This window comes from Equus przewalskii, chromosome 12 (assembly GCF_037783145.1).
Source record: "Equus przewalskii isolate Varuska chromosome 12, EquPr2, whole genome shotgun sequence".
NCBI classification, from domain to species: Eukaryota; Metazoa; Chordata; class Mammalia; order Perissodactyla; family Equidae; genus Equus; species Equus przewalskii.
Genome location: NC_091842.1, coordinates 31,786,013 through 31,809,324, shown reverse-complemented (window position 1 = coordinate 31,809,324; position 23,312 = coordinate 31,786,013). Strand labels below are relative to the sequence as shown.

Here is a 23,312-nt window from a genome sequence, read left to right as displayed (position 1 = left end):
CTCAACAACGATGACTGTGGAGTCGGTTCTTCTCGATGTGTCTGCTCATCCTCTACCGTTCTTCCTCTTGCATCCCCCAAGGGGGGCTGCATTTTGGTCTTGGGGGATGTAGTGATGGTGGGGATGGGTAGAATGTTCTGCCTTGTCTGTGACCATCTCCCTCTGTCTCTTCACTTCTAGATGCTACCCAGATGAACAACGCAGTGCCCACCTCCCCTTTGCTCCAGCAGATGGGCCATCCACATTCGTACCCCAACCTGGGCCAGATCTCTAATCCCTACGAACAACAGCCACCAGGCAAAGAGCTCAACAAGTACGCCTCCTTGAAGGCGGTCGGTAAGTGTGGTTTTGTTTCTCCCCTACTCACCTGTTCTTTCTAGATCTTTCTCTCCAACTTTCTTTTCTACTCCCTTTTCTATCACTTCTGTCTCTCTCTTTTTTCTCTTTCTCTCTTAAAATCTCTGTCTTTTTCTCTCCCTCTGTCTCTTTCTCTCTGTCTCTCCAACTCTCTCCATCTCTTTTTTTCTCTGTCTCTCTCTGTTTCTCTGTCTCTCTTTATCTCTGTTCTTTTTCTGTCTCTGTCTCTCTGCATAGGTGTATACGCATATATATATATTCTGGGTCTCTTTACTTGGGATACAGGTTACTAAGGACCAGACCCCTTAGCTGTTTTCTCTCTGACCCAGATCAAGTCCTACCTTTCTGTGTGGGGCAGGGTGGGTAGACAAGGGAAACATGTAGGGGCTGGATGCTCATTTGGTCCCACTGACACCTCAGCCCCTTCGTTGTCCACCATCTGCCCTAGTGAATCCTCAGGGAACGTAGGCATAGAATCCAGGACACTTGGTCTCTGAATGCCTTGCCCTTTAGTGGGTAACACTCACCATCCGCACAGTTGTCCCATCTCTGAGAAGTCAGGGAGCATGCACGTTCCTATCCCAGGCAGCTTCTGCTCTTCATGGTGTAAATACTGACAGGGGTGGGCAGCGTGGATCTACCACTAACTGAGTTCTTATCAAGCATGAGACATTGCATTGGACCTTTCATACACGCTGTCCCGTTTTCTCAGAGTGACCCAAAGAGGAAGCACAATTATGATCCCAACTTTCAGATTAGGAAACTGGGACTCAAAGAGGCTAATTTAACTTGCCCCAAATCAAGCAGCCTGTGGGCGACAGAAGTAAGACTTGAACCTCTGTTTTTATCCTTCAGGGTCTATGCTCCTGCCACTGCTCTCCCCTAGGCCTGGTCCTCCTTTGGTCCATCCCCTACTCATACCCCAGGGAGTGTGACAGTGCCCCTGACGCTCACCCAGGCTCCTGAACGAATCATTCATGGAAGGGTTCTATAGGGTGGAAGCAACAGCCACAGCAAAGTCAGACTTTGGGCAGGCAGAAGACACACAGACCACATGCTTCCCTTTATTATCAGCTTCTCATCTTCTTTTCTTCCCCTGCTGCCAAGCTCCTCACTAGAGATGGGATGGGTGATGCTTGCTGATCGATTCCAGTATGAAATATCCTAATTCTGTTGTCAACTAACAACAGAAACCAAAGCACAGACGCTCTCACAGGTCTCTGATGCCTGTGGTAGCCATGGTCTACAAACATCAGATTCACAAAACAGCATATTGGTGCCCAGCAGAGGGCTGGGCACATACTCAGAGCTTAGAAAGTGTTGGAGCCAAAAGTCTATCTTTAGGAATTCATGTTCCCCGATCTCCTAGGACTTCCAGATGGAATCATTCAAAGAGGGGTTGAGCCAAATTTATAATACCAAGGACACAGGTTGTGCAGAGTGACACAGACTTTTCTAAATCTGAAGCTTCTTAAGACCTTGCGTACCACTCCCTCATGTTGAATTTCTACACCCAACTCTACCCCATGACTACAGATTCCCTCTATTCCATACTTCATGTTTGCATAGCATATGCATCCTAAGCATGTTCACGTAGACTCAAACATTACTGGGAAGGGATGAGAGCTGTTGCCTAGGAGAGAAAGAGTCAGGGCATCTGTGCCGATGTAACTGCGGAAGCCTTCACACACTATTTGGTGACCCGCCTCCCTTTCTGAGCTTTGCATTTAGGTGATAAATAGAGTCTGCTGTTACGTTTGATCCTTCTTTTGGCATTAAAAAAAATCAGCCCAGATGTCTTTTTCTTTTTGAACTGGTCACATTACCCTAAAGAACTCATTTCTTCAACTGAGCCCCAGTCTTGTTCCCCCTCAACACCCAGTACCTCTTTGGATAAATAATGGATGGATATTCCAACGGAGTTTCTTGATTCGCTCCAGGATTTGTGTAGGGGCCCTGTGCAGAGTAAATGTCTGCAGTACATTTGGAATTAAATGTGCAGCATGGCAATTTACTTGACGCTCTTTGAGTAACCCTTTCTTCCACAAAGGAAGAACTCCTGAAATGTTTGCTGAATGAACGAATGAGCTTGTCTTTCACAAGAACTGAAGACTATCTTAGCTGTAAGAGAGCACCCCCCCCCCAATCTTCTAGAAAACTCTGAAGGATCTCACTTAGGGAGTTCTCCCCAATTCTAAATATGGTTAAATAGGGCTTCTTCTTCTCCATCCTTCTTCTCTGACTATTGTGGAAGTTCATCGGGCTTTATCTGACTCATGGAGGTCTTGAGAATCTCCAGCGAGTGGAGGTCCCCTGAGGAGCAGACCAAGGGACTACCTGACCCAATGGGTTATCCAGGAGTCCAGCGTCTGCCTGCCCAAATGAAATGCAAATTCCATAATAAATGTTCTTTCAAGGGTTCTTTATTAAGGCATAATGTGACCATGTGTGAATGATGAAATGCATTTCATTAACGAAATCATTACCACTCAGGAGAGAAGTTGTTTAAAAAATGGTTTGCTGTTGAAAGCTCTGCAACCTCCGATAACCAGACTCATTTTCTAAAAATTTCAATCCAGTAAATAAGGGGAGGCTTGGGCAGCCTTTAAGGTTAACTGCCAAGTTCAAAAATACCTCTGGAAAATAAATTTCTCTTGGCGGCTCTAATATCCAGAACATCGGGTGGGTTTGAAATTCTGTGACCCCAGCTTCTTCCTGTGAAAAATGAGGAAGCTAAAACTTTGTGGTGCCCAAGCACCATCTAATTTTAAAATTAGGAGATTAAACAATTCCACTCATTCCTGTTATTAGAATACCTGTGGGCCATTACCTATGTTCCATTCATTCACCACCAACTCTGGGGAGAAAAGGGTGGGAACTGTTGGTTGCTCCTGAGACAAATTCCTCCCAAACCTGCCTTCTTATTTTATTTTATTTTATTTTGCTTGTTGTAATCAAACTCATTTGTGTTTAAAGAGAGCTCTTTTCTATCCACAATTCATGGAGTTGGGCACGTAATGTGTGGTCATATGAAGCATGTGACTACAGAATGGTCTCTGTCCCCAAAAGTTCACTGCCCAGTTATGGGTAAAAGATCAGCATATGCTAGGGAAATGTCAGAGGATAAACCTTGTTGGATTCTGTACAAGAAGCAGTGATGGAGTTGAATTATCATCGATTCAATTCATTCATTCATTCATTCATTCATTCATTCTCCAAACATTTAACCTGTTGTCCCTTGATTGTAGGTCCACTGAGGCAGGAACCAAGTCTGTCCCATTCGTCAATGTATCCCCAGCATCTAGCACCATCTGAGGAACTCAGTAAGCACTCCCAATGCATATTTGTAAAACTAGTGAATATACCGTGTGATAGGCACCATATCAAGCTGGGAACATGAGATGATCAGCAAGATGGCAGAATGTATCACAGCCTCTGCAATTGGTCAGGGTTGAGTTTAAGACCTAGTTCAGACAGTTAGCAAGTAATTTCAGAAATTATGTAACCTCTTCGGGTCTCAGTTTCCCCATCTGGAAAATGGAGATAATAATAATACACAGCTAATGGTTTGTCGGGAAGATTCAATGATATAATGCACAGAAAGTGCTTAGCCTGCACATAGTCAGCCCTCAGTAAATACTGCAGCATATTAAAGTCTCCAGACTAAAGCTGTCTGTTGATCTGATTTTTCCTTGACTCTCCAAGATACACTCATACCTTGATTAACATGCAATTGTCCAGATTTCATTTCAAAGGAAATCGAGAGGTGGATCCATATCCTTCACTCCATTTTGACAGGAAAGACATACATGAAATCTAACTCGCTTTAGGAATCTGTTAACATAAACAAGCAAGCAAACAGCAAATGGCTTTCCTGAGACCCAGCAGAGTCGGTTCAAACCTCTTCACTCTCCCCACTGATAGCAAGACAATGAACATCCATGGACAATGAACACCCACGCCCAGATATACGGTTACTACAATCCATCAAAGAAAGATTCAGTTTCACTCAATTGCCTCTCTCGTTACTAAGACAGAACTGTGGGTTTAAACATTTTAGAAATATTTTCCACCAAGATTGAAGTGGAGAAGTGTGTCTTGTAATAGAATAAGCCAAAATGTACCCTGAAAATTCAGTTAAGCAATTCATTTAAGCACACAAGTGCTGTGGCCTGAGCCACCCACCTGATGGGTGGTTACAATGTAAGAACCCACTGTATGGGTCCTCATAGGTCAATGTTTGTAAGGCAGAGGTGTTTGCGGAAATATCCCTCAGGGTCACCTGATGGTTCAGAGAGGTTCTGCCTCCAGAATTGGAAAAAGACCACCCTTTTATATAATTCCTGGTGGGCTTTGCAAACAGAAAATTGCCCACACGTTGGCATTTGTCTCCTATTGGCCCCGTGTCTGGCATTTCCTCTGGGCATCTGAGAGTTGGACTCCTTGGCTGCCAAAGGTTCCTGACCATGTGCCCTCGAGATGCTTCAGTGCAACTTTGGCTACTCAGCGAGAGGAAGAGACAGGCTGTACCAGCATCATTGATAAAATGCTGTGGTGCCTTTGTATTCAATTCTAAATTTTAATAAGAAAATATCTTCTCCATGGCTGTTTGACAGACGATAGACTATTTTGCCAGAACCATGTTACATTTTCCAATAGCACTTTGTAAAACCACAGCAACAGTACACTTCAACATGGCAGGCATTCCCTCTTTACTCTTGCTGTGCGAACCATGCGTAAAAACCCTAAGTGATGGCTCAGCCTCAGCCATGGATTGACTTCTACTAGTTTAATTTTTTTTTAAGTTACGGCAGAAAGTGAGCTAATATCATTGAACTCCCAAGCACTACACCTGTGAGGGAGGGACTGGTCCCACAGTTTTGCAGATAGGAAAACTGAGGCACCGTGTAGTTAAGTAATTTTCCTAACGTCACACTTTTAGGAAATGGCAGAGCCAAGAGTCCTCTTCAGGATTGCCTGGTTCAGAATCTGTGTTCTTTCCACGAAATGATTCTGTCTTCCACAAAGCAATTTCTGGTATCAGAACGATATAACCAGGCAAAAAAAAAAAAAAGATTAGGGAGGCCCATTTCCCCCCTTTTTTGAGGGGGTGCTTACTAAGGTAGGAGTTGTTTTTCTTTGTTTGAAGGTAAAAGTTTTCCCATGATGCTGAGCATAATTGAGGTCTAACATATTTAGGGTATTCTATAGTTGAGGTATAACTTACATACAGTGAAATACACAGATGAGTTTACAATAGTGCAGTTGTTGAAATATACATACACTCGGGTAACCAACATCCCGGTAAGGATAAGAAATATTTTCATCATCCAGTAAGTTCCCTCATGTCTCCATCCTCTCAATGCGGTAGGCCCATCCCCCTTTAAAATTCTTTTTAATTGAGATATAATTGATATTTAACATTATATTAGTTTCAGGTGTATGACATAATGATTTGCTATGTGTATATACTGCAAAATGATAACCACGATAAGTCTAGTTAACTCCGTCACCACACGTACTTAACACGTTTTTTTCCTTGTGATAAGAACTTTTAAGATTTCCTGCCTTAGCAACTTTCAAAAATGCAATACAATATTATTAACTATAGTCACCATTACATGCCCATGACTTATTTATTTTATAACTGCAAGTTTGTACCTTTTTCCCACCTTCACCCAATTTGCCCTTCCCGCTACGTGCTCTCCCAACCACCAACCCAATCTGTTGTGTTCTCTGTATTCATGAGTTCAATTTTTGGGTTTTTTTTGGCTTCATCCCCATCTCCTTTTAGTAAGCATTTAATTTTTCACCCAACAAATATTTACCTAATGTCCGGTAGTGCCACCAAGCGCAAAGCAGGACCTTAACTATATATTTGATAGCATGTGTGCATTTGATTAAGTGCCCTTATTAGCAATAGATTTATAAAACAAAATTTGTTACTGCCTTACCAGAGCTAAGCCCTGTCTTAGGTAGAGGGGACAGAGGTGACCCCGGCACGGTTCCTGCCATCAATGAAAACAGTGATGGATTTGATTGGGGGTAAGAAGGCTTCCTTGGAATCTGTGACTCAGTGACTGGGTTGGGCTTGTGTCCACCCACACAGGAAGATCTGGGCTATATCACTCTTTCCAGATGACAATGACCCCAGCTCAGGGGGAGAAGAAATGTTGTCATCCCGGGCGGGTCCTCCTGAATTTTAACTCCGTAACTCTTCCCCTGTCACTCCAATTTCCCCTCTGTTGTGAGTGATGAGGGAGCAGAGTTCATATCCACAGGGGGAATGCGGCAATTTGAGCATCCTTTGGCCTGCCTGGGAGGCCAACCGGAAATGTTTAAATGGGGCCGGATCTGTGCTCTGTAATCATTCTGATCACAGACTGTTCGCTGCGTCTCCTCCCAGCTGGCAGCCTGACATGTCTCTGGAAATTGTACAGAAGTGTTGAGGACTTGGTCTTTCCAGGTAGATTCCTAAAAAAGGAAAGGGGAGCCAGTAGCACAGGCCGATTGGTCAGGCCTCCAGCCAATGGGCAGTGGCTGCTGCACAAACACGTGGGTAGGTTTGCCCAGCTTTGAGTAAAACCCAGTCTTACGGAGAAGTCTTATCAAGGACACCGGGGTAGGACATAGCCAAGGTCATTCTCCCCATCTTTTACTTTATGAAAGGGGTCACCATGGGGTTCTGCTACTCCTGTGAGATTCCCCCAGGGCTCATTCGGCTCATCTGAAATGAGACTCAATTTGGAGAAACTGATCTATGACCAAAATTCTAGGCATTATGGGATTTTCAAATAACAAGCTTGATCCCTTTAGCATTTAGGGGAATTTCTGTACCTTAGGAAAAGTGACTCCATGGAGAAACTTGAATGCATTCCTTCATTCAACAATAATTTTCAAACACAGACTATGTGCTAGGGTAGTCCCTACCCAGCCTGGGCCTGCCACCGAACGTTTAAAATTGCAGTCTGTAGAGCCTGCCCCAACCTTAAATTGGAGCTAACAATGCACTCCCATTTTCAGGAGGGCAATTGCAGTAAAACAGGACCAAAACTGATCTCTTCTCAACAGAGTGTTGTCATTAGCTAAAACGACCTCATGTAACTCAAATTTCCCTTTCTTTCTTAGATGGTTGAAATTTAGAGCCAGGTTCACCACTGAAGATTTCTCTCTCTCCCATATGTAAAACATCTAGGCCTTTTTCAAGAGACTTCTTTTGATCCCCTGTTGGGCGTTATCTTGATCTGCTTCAAGGCCATGCAGAAAGAGGTGTGCACATAATTGCACTTGCAAATTTGGTCCCTCGCTCTCTTCCCGGGGTCCCCTGGGGCCTGCCCCCCTTGGAGGCTGCAGCTGGGGCTGCCAGCAGCAGCTGCAGCTGGGTGTGAGGGCACAGTGAACACGGGGAGCCAGCAAACAGATCAGCATCTCTCGATTGTTATTTTTTTAGGAAGTTCTGATGGTGACTGGGCAGTGTCGACACTTAAGTCACCAAAAGGTACCGTACGGCTTTTTCTAGCCCTTTTGTCCAGGTGTTGTTGGATTTGACATTAATCAGTGAAGGCACAGAGAGTCCTGATGTCTGTGTGTGACCCATTGCACACGTGTGTCCGTGTTGGATGGACCTGCAAGTCTGTCTAAGTTCCAGCGTGTAGGTGTTTTGTGTGTGTGTGCGTGTGTGTGTGTGTGTGTGTGGGCCTGGTGTGGTGTGTCTGTGCCTGGGACTGTTGTTGAAGAATTTCTACTTCTCAATATTTGTTGCCTGAAAGGAAATATTGCTATCAGAAACCATCCCAGGTAAGACAGCCAAGACATGTTAGTTTTTCTCAGAAAACTGCACAGGCAAATAGCAAAACACAAGGTAAATTAAAGCAGGGGGAAAAACACAACTTCTGAGGGAGATCAGCAGAGTCAGATTATTGGCCCAGCCTTTGGGGAATGATCAGCCATTTAGGGAATAGAATGCTGTTTTCAACTTTCCTGAGGTAGCATGGTGAGCTGGTCACCTTGAGTCTGTGAGTTAATGAGCTGGGTGACTGGACCAGGAGGTAGCTGCAATTTATTAACTCCCTACTATGTGTCAGGCAGAGTGCTGGGCCCTTTACATCATGTTATCATTTAATTCCCCAGTGACCCAGCTGTGAAAGCATTGCTATTCCCATTTAGAGATGAGGACATGGGTGTCTGAGCGAGGATGTTTTGCTTGTCTAAAGCCACAGAGCCTGTTAAGTGGTGGAGCTGCAATTTGAACCCTAGTCTGTTTGACTGTAATACCTAAATTATTTCCCACTGGGTTGCGAGGGGAGCAGTTCTTTCCAGAACAGATCGGTGACTTGGTTCTCTTCTTTCTTCACGCCTTATGCTTTGTTGATTTGGTGGTGGAGAGGATGTAGCTGACCCAAGGAGGTGAAGATAGAACTCTCTAGTGACCTTGAACAGAGGGAAATGAGAGGACATTGCAAAGCTCTAGGTGGGATACTAGCATGACCATTTTTGCATTCTCAAAAGATAGTTCTGGTTTCCAAGTGGAGACAGGATGAGGGGAGGTAGACTGGAATTGGGGACACCCACTGGGAGACAATTGTCCAGGTTGGCAGTGACCTGAACTGGGGTAGGCAGAGGATGGAGAGAATAAAATGGACTGGAGGGATAATTGAGAGACTGCAGAATGCAGTGAATGTGTGCATGTGAGTGGGGAGGAGGGAACAGCGGGCTGACCAGTGGTTTTCACATTGGAGCCACTTGAGCATGCATCGGCATCCCCTGGAGGGTTATTAGAACCCAGATTCCTGGGCCCCATCCCAGAGCGTCTGATTCACTAGGCCTTGGGTGGGGCCTGAGGGGTTGAATTGCTAACGGGTTCCAAGGTGATGCTGATGCTGATGCTGCTGGTCTGGGGACCACACTTTGAAAACCACTGCAGTAGGGAAATCTTGCTGGGAAACTAAGACCCTTTGCTTGGGTCTCCAGGTATCTCTCTGTGAGCTGAGGGCTCTGCAGAGAGGAGTGTCATCAAGGTCCCAGAGGCTCAGAAATGATCTGAGTGCTGTGGGGACGAGAAGGAGAGAAGGGGGCCACACTGTATTCCAGTACTGGGAGAGGGCACTTGAGACCCACATACGTGTCTAATGAGAATCCCTTGACTGCCCAGTTGTCGCCTTGAGAGAGGCAGATTTCTGGGTCTTGCATTAGATAATAACTGTTCACATGTCAACGTCCATTTTTAGAAATGCAAACAATTTGGAACATGACAGACCTACTAATTTGAGGCATAAACTTTTTTTTTCCTCCCCTGTGAAAAACAAAGCCATTATGATTCCCGTGACAACATTTGGAGGCAAGTCAGCATCCCTGTCCTTGTATCAGCCTGTTGTTGTCTGATGCATTTAGAAAATATTTCAGGACGGGTCAAAAACAAGGGCGTGGAAGCTGTTTTTGTACCCAACCAGGCTAATCGCACCCATCCTGCTAAACTTAGCACCTTTACGATTCCTGCCTTGTCTGGGGCGGGGGAAGAGGGGTCGCAGAGAGGGATGGGCCCACTGATCTTCCTCTAGTTTCTCTGTTCAACCTCCAGTCCTGAGTCTACAAGAGGCATGATAACAAGTTGGGGTGTTTTTATGGCCCCCCCCTCCTCCCACACCCTGCCACTTTCTTGAAAGCGAGACCCAAGCAGGGCGTGGTGGGCCTCAGACACACCTGGGTTCTGATCATGGCCCCATCATTTTGGACTCCTGTTCCTTCAGCAAGTCATTCAACCTCTCTGAGCTCCTGCTTTCTGATTCACAAAATGGAGATGATACTGTCACCTACCTCCGAGGTTGTAGTGAGGATAAATGGGATAATGTGTACAGCACATGTCACAGTGCCTGGCAAATGGAAAGTGATAAACACAGGAAGGCTGTTACTGGTATTATTATTACTATTATTACCAGGTGAGCAAATGAAAGGCTCTGAAAAATCTCGTGGTTACAAAAACTGTCAAACTCCGTATAACCCATCATTTCCCGAACACTTTTGACATCTGATCTCTTTTCTCTTCAAGAACACAAGTTATCTGAACATCCATTGGCACGAATATTGCAAGGAACCCACTTTGGGAACAGAGGGCATGAGCAGAGAAGTAGACACAGGGGCAGGTGTCCCCTGAGGAGGTTGGTAGCTGCGAAGGAGAAAAGACAAGGTCTCTGAAGATACGTGTTTCCTGCTTCCACAGCATTGATTGTAACTCTTTGGAGGGAAACCATGTCTGCCAGGACAGGGAAATGGCAAACAGGTCACACCAGTTGGCACTGTTCATTTTTTTGCTGTGGGAGGTTTCCTATGCAAGTCACCCCCTAGTGGTCACTGCTGTTGACCCACCCATGCCCAGCCCTGGGAATTCCTGCCTTGGAAGACACCACCACCTCAAGCCCAGTGGACTCTCCTAATCGATATGAAGCCATGTCTTTCAAAATCTGTTTATTTTGCAAAATGAATCTTTGAACCTGACCTGTCCCTTAGCCCAGTGCTACATTGGACACTGAACTTGGGGGAAACTGCCAGCACAGTGACTGTGATTTGAATCAGACCATGTGCTCTTGTGCAAGCCGCTCGCATGCTCTGGACGTCCATTTCTACCATTGCCAAAATAGAGGCAATGGCAGTACCCACACTCCATTGGGTTTGGAGGAGTAATTTTTTGAGACCATGCAAGGCATACATTTCAAAGAAGACAGTGAAGTCAATATACTGCGTTCAGCCTTTCTGCTTTGACAGGTGAGGGAACCGAGTTCCCCTGAGATAAACAAGGTTGCCCAAAGTCACACAGGAAAATGTCATCACACCCAGGACCAGGACCCAGGCTTCAAAGAATGGCTTCAAGATGTGACCCAGCATTACTGGAGATGCTTGTTAACAAATGTAAATACTGAGCCCACCCACTCCCAAGGAACTTGAACCACTGGATGTGGGGCCTCAACAGTTTTTCATTTTTCATTCATTTTTTAAATGCACCCTCTGGGTAATTCTATGTACACCCTAAAGTTTGGACCCACCTTTTCCTAAGATCCAATCCTGGATGCAAACACGATTTGCCCGAGAACACCAATTTGCACATGCCAGCATTCTCCAAATATGAATATTTTTGCTGTTTGCTGAAATAAAACTGTTTTCTTAATTGGGGTTTGAGCTGGGGCTACAGCTGGACAGTTGGAGGAGGTCAGTCTCGGGTTTGGTTTCCTACTCTGCCACCTATGAGCTGTGGCAGAGCAATGTGACAGCCAAATTACTCAATATCTTTGGGTCTTAGGTCTCATCTGTCACATGGCAAAAACTAATATTACTTTATCACCTATCTTTAAGAGGGTTTAAATGACATAAGGTGGGGGGGGTGGCTAAAACAATATCTGGTACATGGTAGGTACTCGATACATTCTGGTTCTTTCTTTTTTCTAAGAAAATTGATAGAGCTCAGTGATAAACGTTCATCCAAGAGATGCTACAGAAGCCACAAGGCAATAAAAAAATGTGCAATTTGAGTTATAGTTCTGTTGGAGTGCACACACCCTGTGGAAATACCCACCCAAAAGCAACCTTAAAACATTGCTTCATGAAGTTCAGCCTTTTGCAGTTTTCCGATTTGGGTTATTGGCTTGCCGGTGAGCAGTACAGAGCAGGTGGAGGATAGGGAGGTGAATTTTTTTTTTTAATAAAAATCAAATCCCACCAGCTCCTGAGTTTGGCCTCTTTTGAAAAGCACACAGCATGCGCTGGAGTTTGACGAGCTTCCTTAGGAACCCGTGGGGCACGAAGTGAGCTGGAAAAGGGGGTCTCTGCTTTACAGAAAATGCCATCGCCGCAAGATTGCAATAAACATTTTATGAGTTTGAAAGTATGTCCCTCTGAGGCTAAGCCAGGTAGAATCCATTCATTTCAAACTTCCGCAGCACCTTGCACAGTGCCCACAGCAAGTAGTAGACACTGAACACACACTTTATTAATAACTTGTTAAATGAAACTGAGCATCCCGTTTTCTTTTCTGAAGAGGCACTGGGAAATAGAGAAATCAACCAAATGGGAGCCAGGAGGCCTGTATTCTAGATCCAATGCAGCTTCTATTCAGTTGGGGGGTCCTTGAGCCCACAGCTTCAGTTGCCTCTCCTATACAATGGAAGGCTTGGACCATTGATCTCTTTAGCCCCCTCTATCTCTGTAAGTAAAGATCCTAGGCTTTGCTCTGATCAGCCTGCCTTGACATATGCCCACCTCTGAACAAACTGCTATGGTGAGGATAATGAAATATGTTGTTTGTAGTCACTAGGGAATGAGTGGGGGGTGGGGGAGTGGAGGGGTAGGTCATGCAAACCACATGGATTAAGGGTAGGGGAGAGGTGGACCCTCACCTGAAAATTTGAGGTTCTTTCTAGAAGTAAGGTGAGTGAATGATTGGTATTTGTATCAGTTATCTATTGCCACAATAATGCTGTATAACAAAAGATCTCAAATCATGGCATTTATTTAGATTAGGAGTCTGTGTGCCACCGATTTGTGCTCACATGGGAGGTTCTTCTAGTCTCAGCTGAGTTCATCCTTATATCTGGAAGTTGGCTAGATGTTGGCTGATCTAGGCTGGATTTAGCTGGAATGATTGGGGTGACTTGGCTCTGGTCCAGATGTCTCTCATCCTCAGAGAGGGTAGCCCAGACATGTGCTCATGATGGCAGAGGTACAGGAGAGCAACTAAAATCCAGCAAGCACCTTTTCAAACTTCTGTTTGTGTCATGTCTCCTAACATTCATTGGTCACGTGGATGATCTCAGAAACCAGTGGTGGGGATACAAGATCCTGCTTTATTGGGGTGAGTTCCAAAGTCACATAAAAAGAGTGTGGATATAGAGAAGGGTGAAGAATTAAGGTCATTCATGTATTAATCTAACATAGGGTCCCAAATCTTAGAATTATCTACTTTGAGATGGTCATTTTCTGCAGCAAATGGGAAGGAGGTACGTAGGATTAAGGATAGTTAACCTTTATCTACTTCATTAAAAAAACGACCAGTTGTATAAAATTTCACCCACTGGGAGGTTGATCAGAAGACGAAAAGACAAGATGAATTTCTGAAAAGAAATATTTCCATTTATGGAGCAGCAATGCAGGAGACAGGGAAGGACAGTGAATGAATGCACAATTTCCATCCGGGACACTTCTGTGTATGGTCAGCCATGGCTGGAGCATGAGTCCATCCACCTTTGTTCAACAGCCTTTTAGAAAGTGGCGCCTGCACAGCAGGACTGCTTAAGGGAAGAGACAAAGGGTCAGAGGTTTCAGAGGTCTGTCGCCAGCAAGACATTCACAGAGGGCTCCCTGCAGCCACGACAAAGGGGCTCATGGTGCAGCCTGGACAGCTTTGGTGCAAAGTGCAAGCCAGCAGTGTTTCAGAATCCTCTTCAGCAAAGGCAGCCATACCTCCTGCTGGGAGCCCTCAGGGTGAAAAAAAAAAAAGAGACCAGGCTCCTGGATTCCCCTTTCCAATTTCCTCTTCTTCAGGAAACATGTGGAGGCCTGCAGGAAGAGCCAGGAGCCCTGAGCTTCATTAGGACCTGGTTCAAATGGGATTTTCTGTACTTGGGTCTCTGCAGCAAGACCCAGAACCAGGTGAAACAGGGCTAATTTGCCATAAAGACAAATCTTCCCATCTCCTCCCCGGCCCTCTGCTTCCTGACAAGCCAGGCTTTTTTCCTCCTTTTCTTGTTTCTGCCTGCTGAGACAGCCTCAGGAACCTGTGCAGCTTTCTAGCATGTATTTCAAAAGAAGAGAGAAATGTCTGGGTATTTTTTTTAACAACATGAACTGTCCCACCTTTTACTTTTTAACTTAGCTTGTGAAGGAGAAAAGAAGTAGAGACCCAGAAAATATTCCTACATAACTAAAAAGTAAATATTGTCCTACTGAGCCAAAAGACCCCACAAATACAGTGACTTAAGAGAAAGAAAGCTATTTTTCATGTAATAGTCCCAAGGGGAGTGGTCCAGGATGGTGAGGCAGCTCTGCTTCAAGCTGTCACTCAGGGGCCCAGGTTCCTCCAACACTGTTGCTCTACCACTGCCTATCATATCGTCCTCATCTGCATCGCTATGGTTTCTTGCTGTCATAGCCTACGGGCAGGAGGAAGAGAGGACACCCAGTAAAAGCAATTTTCTTTTAAGCAAATAATGTGAAGTGGAAATTGGACGCGTCATGTTGGCTAACATTCGACTGATGAGCGATCAGCCATCTGGCCAAATTTAGCCCCCAAGAAGACTCGGGAAATCTAGTTCAGGGCTGGGTGGCTATGTGCCCAAGCAAAAAGGGTAGAAGAGATCTGGGAGACAAGTAGCAGTCTGCTACAACATCTTCCCACATGGGGTGTGCATTTAAGGAGAGCTAGTGCCATGCATAATGGTTTGTGTTTTCACAGGTCTTATCTCATTTACTCCTCTGATGTACTCTGCAAAGTAGATCTTATTCATCCTCGTTTTGTATTCTTTTTATTTATTAACCATGACAGCAATAGCAGCTACCATTTATTGAATACCTATTATGAGACAAGGACATTGGTACTTTGCATGTTTATCTTCAATACCCTCAACCGCCTCCCACATAGGCATTGTTATTTTATTTTCAATTTTATGGTGAGGCTTAGAGAACTTGGGTAACTTGGTCAAGGTCTGAAGCTTAAAAGTGGAAGAATTGTGATTTGAACTCAGATCCATGTGCTCTCAAAGTTCATGCTCTTTCTCCCATTTTGTAAAGGAGACTTTACAGCTACAAAAATCAGGTGTGCATTCTTCTGAACATTGCTATATACTATATAAACTCGGTGCACGAAATCCTTCACGCTCTCAAGCTCATTACTTTTTATTGAAATATAGTTGATGTACAGTATTATATTAGTTTCAGGTGTACAACATAGTGATTTGACATTTATGCATGTTACAAAACTTTCACTGTGGAAGTCTGGTAACCACATGTCACCATACAAAGTTATCACGATATTATTAACTATATTCCCTATGCTGTACCTTACATCACTATGACTTATAACTGGAAGTTTGTACCTCTTAATCCCCTTCACCTATTTTGCCCATCCCCCCACCATTCTCCCCTCTGGTGACCATCAGTTTGTTCTTTGTATCTGTAAACTTATTTCTGTTTTGTTTTGTTTGTTTTCTTTTCAGATTCCACACATAAGTGAAATCATATAGTATTTGTCTTTCTCTGTCTGACTTATTTCACCTAGCATAATACCCTCTGGGTCCATCCATGTTGTCACAAATGGTAAGATTTCATTCTTTTTCATGGCTGAGTAATATTCTATTGCATGTATACACCATATCTTCTTTATCCATTCATCTGTTGATGAAAACTTAGGTTGCTTCCATATCTTGGCTGTTGTAAATAATGCTGCAGTGAACATGAGGGTACAGATATCTTTTTGAATTAGTGTTTTTGTTTTTTTGGATAAATACTCAGAAGTGGGCTTGCTGGACTATATGGTAGTTCTATTTTTAATTCTTTGACGGAACCTCCATACTGCTTTTCATAATGGCTGCACCAATTTACATTCCCAGCAACAGTGTACAAATATCCCTTTTCCTCACATCCTCTCCAACACTTGTTATTTGTTGTCTTTCTGATAATAGTCATTGTGACAGGTGTGAGGTGACATCTCATTGTGGTTTTGATTTGCATTTCCCTGATGATTTAGTGATGTTGAGCATCTTTTCCTGTGTTTGTTGACCATGTGTATGTCTTCTTTGGAAAAATGTCTATTCAGGTCTTCTGCCCATTTTTTAATCGGATTTTTTTTTTTTGATATTGAGTTGTATGAGTTCTTTATGTATTTTGGGTTTTAACTCCTTATCAGATATATCATTTACAAATATCTTCTCCCATTCAGTAGGTTGCCTTTCATTTTGTTGGTGGTTTCCTTCACTGTGCAAAAACTTTTTAGTTTGATGTAATCCCATTTGTTTATTTTTGCTTTTATTGCCTTTGCCTAAGGAGACAGATCCATAAAAATATTGCTAAGACCAATGTTGAAGAGCTGACTGCCTATATTTTCTTCTAGGAATTTTCTAGGAGTTTTGTGGTCTCAAGTTTTCAGATTTAAAAACATATAAGTCTTTAATCCATTTTAAGTTTATTTTTGTATATGGTGAAGGCAGTGATCTACTTTCCTTCTTTTGCATGTAGCTGTCTAGTTTTCCCAACACCACTTATTGAAGAGACTATGTTTTTCCCATTGTATATTCTTGCCTTCTTTGTCATAGATTAACTAGTTAATAATTAAGTGTGGGTTTATTTGTGGGATTCTGTTCCATTGACCTATGTGTCCTTTTTTGTGCCAGTACCATATAGTTTTGATTACTTTGTAGTATAGTTTGAAATCAGGGAGCATGATACCTCCAGCTTTGTTCTTTCTCAAGATTACTTTGGCTATTCGGAGTCTTTTGTTGTTCCACACAAATTTTAGGATTATTTGTTCTAGTTCTGTGAAAATGCCATTGGTATTTTGATAGAGATTGCATTGAATCTGTAGATTATGTTGGGTAATATGGACATTTTAACAATATTAATTCTTCCAGTCCATGAGCATAGTATATCTTTCCGTTTGTTTGTGTCATCTTCAGTTTCTTTCATCAGTGTATTATAGTTTTCAGAGTACAGGTCTTTCACCTCCTTCATTAAATTTATTCCCAGATATTTTATTCTTTTTGATACAATTAGCTCTCAACCTTATTAATTCTTCTTTCTCTCTCAACATTCCCAGATCTTACTGCTGAAGTCTTGCCTGTCAAGACTCAGGAGCCCAGCATAGGATTCAAAACCAACACTTTGGCTCTTTGTCATCATTGAAAGTGATTGCTGCTCTCCAAGTGGTGGGGAGGGGATAGTGGAAGCATAAGGAAAAAAATATTGGTTAATATCTCAAAATACGGTCCACTGCATTGTCAGCAAGAGAATCAGTGTGATGTAGCATGAAGAGCCCAGGCAACCACTTTTACCTCATTGGCTTGGGTTGGAGTGGGGAACCAAGTAAATGAGATAACATGTATAAAGCATAGGGAGAGTGCCTGCCTTGGAGCAATGATGAAGAAACCTCAGTCTTCTCTTCGTTCTATGAGAAGCATATAGCTCTTTATCCAACCCAATGCTGTGACTGGAGGCCCTCGTTTGGCTGGTAACTGGCCAGCATGCCAGCCAATGCCAGCGCCCCTCAGAGGACGTTAGGCCCACACCTCTTGTAATGCAGTAGCCACCCTGAATTCCAGAAGAATCAGAACCTGGCAGGGAGAGTCCCACATCACCCCCAGCTCCTTTCTCCTGCCCCACTTTAAGCAAGAAAAAGATAAACGTGTTTTGCCTCAGGGGGAATATGGGGCTTCATTCTGCTTCCAGTTGTGATATTTTGATGTTTCCTCTTGAGAATATGATATTTACATTGTGTACCCCAAACCCTGATGTCTTGAGAGGAGGAATCAATAAAAGTGTTTTCTCTACATAATTCTCACTCTGTCCTCCATTTTCTTTAGTTTTGGAGGAATATTTTCCTGAAGATAGAACCTTGTTAAGGAAACAAGACTATCTTCTATACGGCAAACGAGTGGTTTCATGAAGGGTGACTGTTGTAGCCACAAATTCATAAATTCCAGATTACCTGGAATTCAGCCAGGTCTCCCAGCCCCATCACTTGGACAAGTTGCCAAAGCTCTCTAGCCTCAGTTTCTCCATTTATAAAATGGGACTGCTAATAGCACCTACCTCATTTGGATATTCGAGTCTTAAAGGGGGTGACAAATGTAAATTCCCCAGCTGAGTATGTAGAACAGAGCACTTCCTTAATAAAGGTGAGCTTTTCTCAGTTTGCCACTGGGGGCGCTGGGGAGGGAGACCATGTCAATACTCAGCCTTCTGCTTTAATTGAGCAATCGCTTTCACCAATCTCTGCCTCCTTCCCCCAACTCCATTCTACCTCCCCTGAGCTAGGACTGCTAAGGAATATTCATGCCCTTGCAAGTTTTCAGCTAGGGATATGGAGCTGGGCAGCAGCCTGGTTCTCCTGCCCCAGAAATAAAGGAACTTAACCCATGCTTCAGTCCTTTCACCCTTGTAAAGCACAGGTCACTCAGTCTTCTGTGATATGGACTATGTATTAGGGTTCTCCAGAGATAATATATAGATATATATATATATATCTCCTATTATATGTATATGAATAGCAGGACATATATATATATATATTTTACAATATACATATAGAGAGAGATTTATTATGAGGAATTGGTTCATGTGATTATGGAGGCTGAGAAGTCCCGTGATCTACTGTCTGCAAGGTAGAAACCCAGGAAAGCCAGTGGTGTAATTCCAGCCCTGTTTCAAGGCCTGAGGATCAGTGGAGCCGATGTTGTGAATCCCAGTCCAAGGGCAGGAGAAGACTGATGTCCCAGCTCAAGCAGGCAGGTAGGAGGGCACGGATCCTCCCTTCCTCTGCTTTTTGTTGTATCCAGTCCTTCAACAAATTAGATGATGCCCACCTACATTAGGGAGAGCAATCTACTTTACTGAGTCCATCAATTCAAATGCTGATCACATCCGGAAATACCTTCACAGGCACACCCAGAAATAATGTTTCATCTGGACACCCTGTGGACCAATCAAGCTAACACATAAAATTAAGCATCACAGACTAGATGAAGAGAAGATGAAACATCCTGCCCCATTTCCAATAATTTAGACAATCTCATCAGAATTGAAATAGCTCTGGTGCTTTCCTTCCTTCATCAAATGCATATTATTGTAGCCCTACTATGTGCCAGACATTAGGCTAGGTGTTGAGGATACAGTAGTGAGCAGAACAGACAGGATCTCTGCCCAAATTGGAGCTTGTATTCCAGTCAGGGGAGACAGACAATACACAAGTAACTAAGAAAGAGAATTTCATATAATGATGCAGCCTAAGAACATATTAAAATTGGGGGAGGTGATGACGCCATTGGGGGTGGGGGTACTCTTTTTTGATTGAGTCATCAGGAGGGATTTTCTGAGGAAGGGGCCTTTGATCAGACAACCAAATGACAAGAAGGATCCAGATATGCAACCACAACGAGGAGCATTTTGGCAGAGAGAGACAACAGCAGGGACAAGGTCCAATGGCTCTAAGATGGCAAGAAGTTTCATGTTTTCAGGAACAGAAAGGAATCCTGTGTGTACTGGGGTGAATAGTGTCCCCCCAAAATCTATGCCCACTCCAAATCTCAGAATGTGACCACATTTGGACCTAAGGTCTTTGCAGATTTAATCAAGTTAAAATGAGGTCATACTGGATCAGTGTGGGTCCTTATCCAATGACTAGTGTCCTAATAAGAGGGAAATTTGGACACATAAACACACACAGAGAAGACAGCCATGTGAAGCCAGAGGCAGAGACTGGAGTGATGCAGCTACAAGTCACAGAACGCCATGGATTGCTACGATCACCAGAAGCTGGGGGAAGCAAGGAAGGAACATCCACTAGAGCCTGCAGATGGAGCACGGCCCTGCCGACACTTTGCTTTCAGACTTCTGGCCTGCAGAACTGTGATAGCATAAATTTCTGTTGTTTCATGCCACCCAGTTTGTGGTAATTTGTTATGGCCGCCCTAGGAAACTAAGACACTCTGTGTTGGGTTCATAATAAGTGTGCAAAAGATGAGTGTGGACGAATAGGCAGAGGCTGGGTCGTGCAGGCCTCGAGGGCCACTGCAAATAATTTGGATTTTATTCTTAAGTGCGATGGGAAGATTAATCACTCCATTTCAACATATTCTTGGTGTGAAGACAGGGACAAATGAGGAATGGTGAAAGCTTAGGTTGGGGCATTGCTTACCAGGCGAAATTCATCACCTGAGACCCAAGAATATCCCCAAGTGAGAATGAGCTGTAGGAACCCCTCCTTAAGATATCTTTGGCCCAAGGAAAGAAGGTAGGTGGGAGGCCACCTGCCGAGACCCTCAGATGTGCAGCTTGTTTTGAAAACTAGTTATTACCTTGACTCTGTCCGTTTCCACGGAAGCGAGGCTCCAGCCCACCCCACACCTGCACAAGTGTCTGCTGCTAATTAAGACAGAGACAGATGGAGGAAGGTACAGTTTAATTTCGCAACCTTGGTTCCTTCAAGGCAATTAGGCTCATTGGAAGGAAAGCACCTTTTTCATTCTTTCTTCCTCTTTTGAAATGAAGAAAAATCAAACTGGAGAGGACTGGTGTTGTTGAAAGTCTCACACATCTGTTTCCTGGTTGGCTTGTCAGCCGTCTGCCCACGAGGTAGTGGGGCTGATTAGGTTAATGCAGTTATTAATGGGGCTTACAAGGCCGTTCAGTGAATCTGTTATTTCTTTCACAAGGAGCTTTTTAATATACTAAGACAGGGACCACACTGCATGAAGCCAAGAGTGGCCTGGTAAGCATTTTCTTCCCCTTCTCGATCCAAATCAGAGGGGACCAAAAGAGGGATGCTAGAAAATTGCATCTCCTGGTTATGGGAACAATTAGTTCACCCACCTAACGACCAACCACATCCTTGTTGAAATAATCTTGAAAATAACTCTTGGAAGGACAATTTCATGCCTTAGGCAAGAAATCTGTGTCTACTCTGCACTTCTCTAAAACACCTCTGAGTCTACTGGAGGGAGGATGGCCAGACAAATAAATAGGTGTGAATGATATAATCTTGCTTAGAGGACATTAGGTGATCTGGTGACCCCTGGCTTTCTTCACTTTACTGCGCAGATATCTTTTCAGTTTTTTGAAACTTCTATGCTCCTTCCTAGCTCAGGGCTTTTGCAAATGCTGTTCTGTATCAGTTATCTACTGCTACCTAACAAACTACCCCAAGGCTTAGTGGCTTAACATAGCAACCACTTATTGAGCTGGTGATGCTAGGTCAGGTGGGAAGTTCTGGTTTGCTCTGGGTTGACTGTTCTTGGTCAGGCTTACTCAGTATCTGGGGTCGAGTGGCAGGTCAGCTAATGGCTATATGGTTTAGGATGGCCTTACTTGGTGTGTGGCAGTTAGCAGGCCGTTGGTTGAGGTGAACGCAGGCAACTGGCCTACAAGTTTCTCCTCCTTCAGGAGGCTAGGCTGGGCTTCCTTCTTCACAGAGAGGCAGGGTTCCAAGAGCCTGATAGCAGAAGCTGTCAGACTTCCAAAACTCAGTCTCAGGATATGCATGACGTCACTTCTGCTACAGTCTACTGGTCAAAGCCAGTCACAAGGCCAGGCCAGATTCAGAGGGTGGGGAAATAGACTCTACTTCTTGATGGAAGGAGTTGCAAAGTATTATGGCCAATTTTGCAATGCATCACATGTTCCCTTACCTGGGACGCTGTTTATTACTCTTCACCTTCAGATTGCAACTAAGAGAGCATCCTCAAGGATCCCTTGCCTAACCAGCCTCTCATCCGAAATGGATCAAGGCCCCACTTGGGCCCTTTCATAGGGCAGACTAGGCACTCAACTTGCATGGTAGGTGGGGGGAAGGGAAGAGGAAAGGAGGAAAGACAAGAAGGGTGGTTGGTTTGGATGGATGCCTCCTTTGTACTTAGCAGGTTGCCTGGCACAGAGTGAGTACTCAATAAATGGCTGTTGGATTTAATCCAGTGCTGCTTTCATAAGCCAGGAGACAGACAAAATATATGTATAGATAGTTACTATATTCCAGGATTGTGCTATGCATCTTATCTATCTCATATAATTTATTCCTCACCATAAACCTGAGATAGTTCTGTTATCCCCACTTCACACCAAAGGAAATAGAGGTGGAAGAGGTTAACTGGCATTTCTAAGGTCTTATAAACTCAGGTGTGTCTGATTCTAGAGCCCACAGATTTTCCTTTCTACTCCACTCTTACCCCAAGTACCAAACACTTTCTGTGCTCAGGAGGTACCCAATGCCTGGTGCCTCAAAAGACCAACTCAAGGTTGGGTGTGGAGAAGAATGTAGATTCTCCATGCAGGACTCCATGATTCCTCTTCCTGGGGGCTTCTCCGCATCCCTGCACTGATAAGGTAAGCATTGAATCCCTCTGTGTCAGCTTTTCTTTAGCACCCTCTGAGAAGACATCACCTTTCCTAACTGTTGGGATGCTTACTTGATAATCAGTTTTCTTGGTCTGTGAGAAACAGGAACCCTCAAAAGCATCCCTTGCTCTGAGCAGAACTTAGACTAGTTGACTGTCTGGAAAGAGGAATATGGGAATGAGTGATTCTGGATCATGACTGAGGACACAATGAGGATAAATGAGACGTTTAGTAAGAGACTACTGGGAGGAAAGGGGGAAAGCAGCTTCCACTCCTACTGTTGCCCCAATATCCTCCATGTTTTTATGGTATTTTGCTCATACATTCATTCACTGAATGTTTATTGAGTACCTAATACCTGCCAGGAACTAGGCTTGACATTGCTTATGCACTCATGGGCAAAAATCAGTCCTGGCTTTGCCCTCTTGGAACTCTAGTGGGAGAGAGAGACAAGAATGATTGAATTGCATAAACAAGTGTAAAAAGGCAGCTATGATCTGTGCCGTGGAGAAGAGCCTATCATGGAGGGATCTGACTTTGTCACGCTTCCTAGATGGGAGGGGTACCTGAGGAGGTGGGAGGCAGCTGGGGATAACAGGAGTGGGGTGGGAGGTCACTTCCCTTTAATTCTCTACAAAAAAACTGTACCGGCACCCTGCTAGATGCCGGAGCTGGAACTGTGGTTCTCAACTCTGGCTGCCCATTAGAATCACCCGGGTGAGGGGGTGGGCCTTTAAAAGAATCTCTGTCTGGGCCAGACCCTCAGAGATTTTGATTAAATTGTTTGGGGGAGGGATCCAGGAATCTGAAGGCTTTAAGAGCTCCCCCACGTGCTGCCAGGATGGAGAAGCTCTGAGCAGCACAGATGAAAAGAC

At 44.1% G+C, this 23,312-nt stretch overlaps 1 protein-coding gene across 3 annotated transcripts in view; it reads left to right on the top strand.

Moving 5' to 3' along the window:
• The window catches only part of SHISA9 (shisa family member 9), a 333,409-nt gene that overhangs the window by 240,657 nt on the left and 69,440 nt on the right, over positions 1-23,312 (top strand). For 2 of the 3 annotated variants that reach the window (XM_070568516.1, XM_008518028.2), the window contains exon 3: positions 181-336. In XM_070568516.1, coding sequence (XP_070424617.1) covers positions 181-336 — 156 coding nt within the window. Of the gene's footprint in view, positions 1-180; positions 337-7,807; positions 7,856-23,312 lie in introns of all 3 variants that reach the window. The other variant, XM_070568515.1, reaches the window with a different exon arrangement.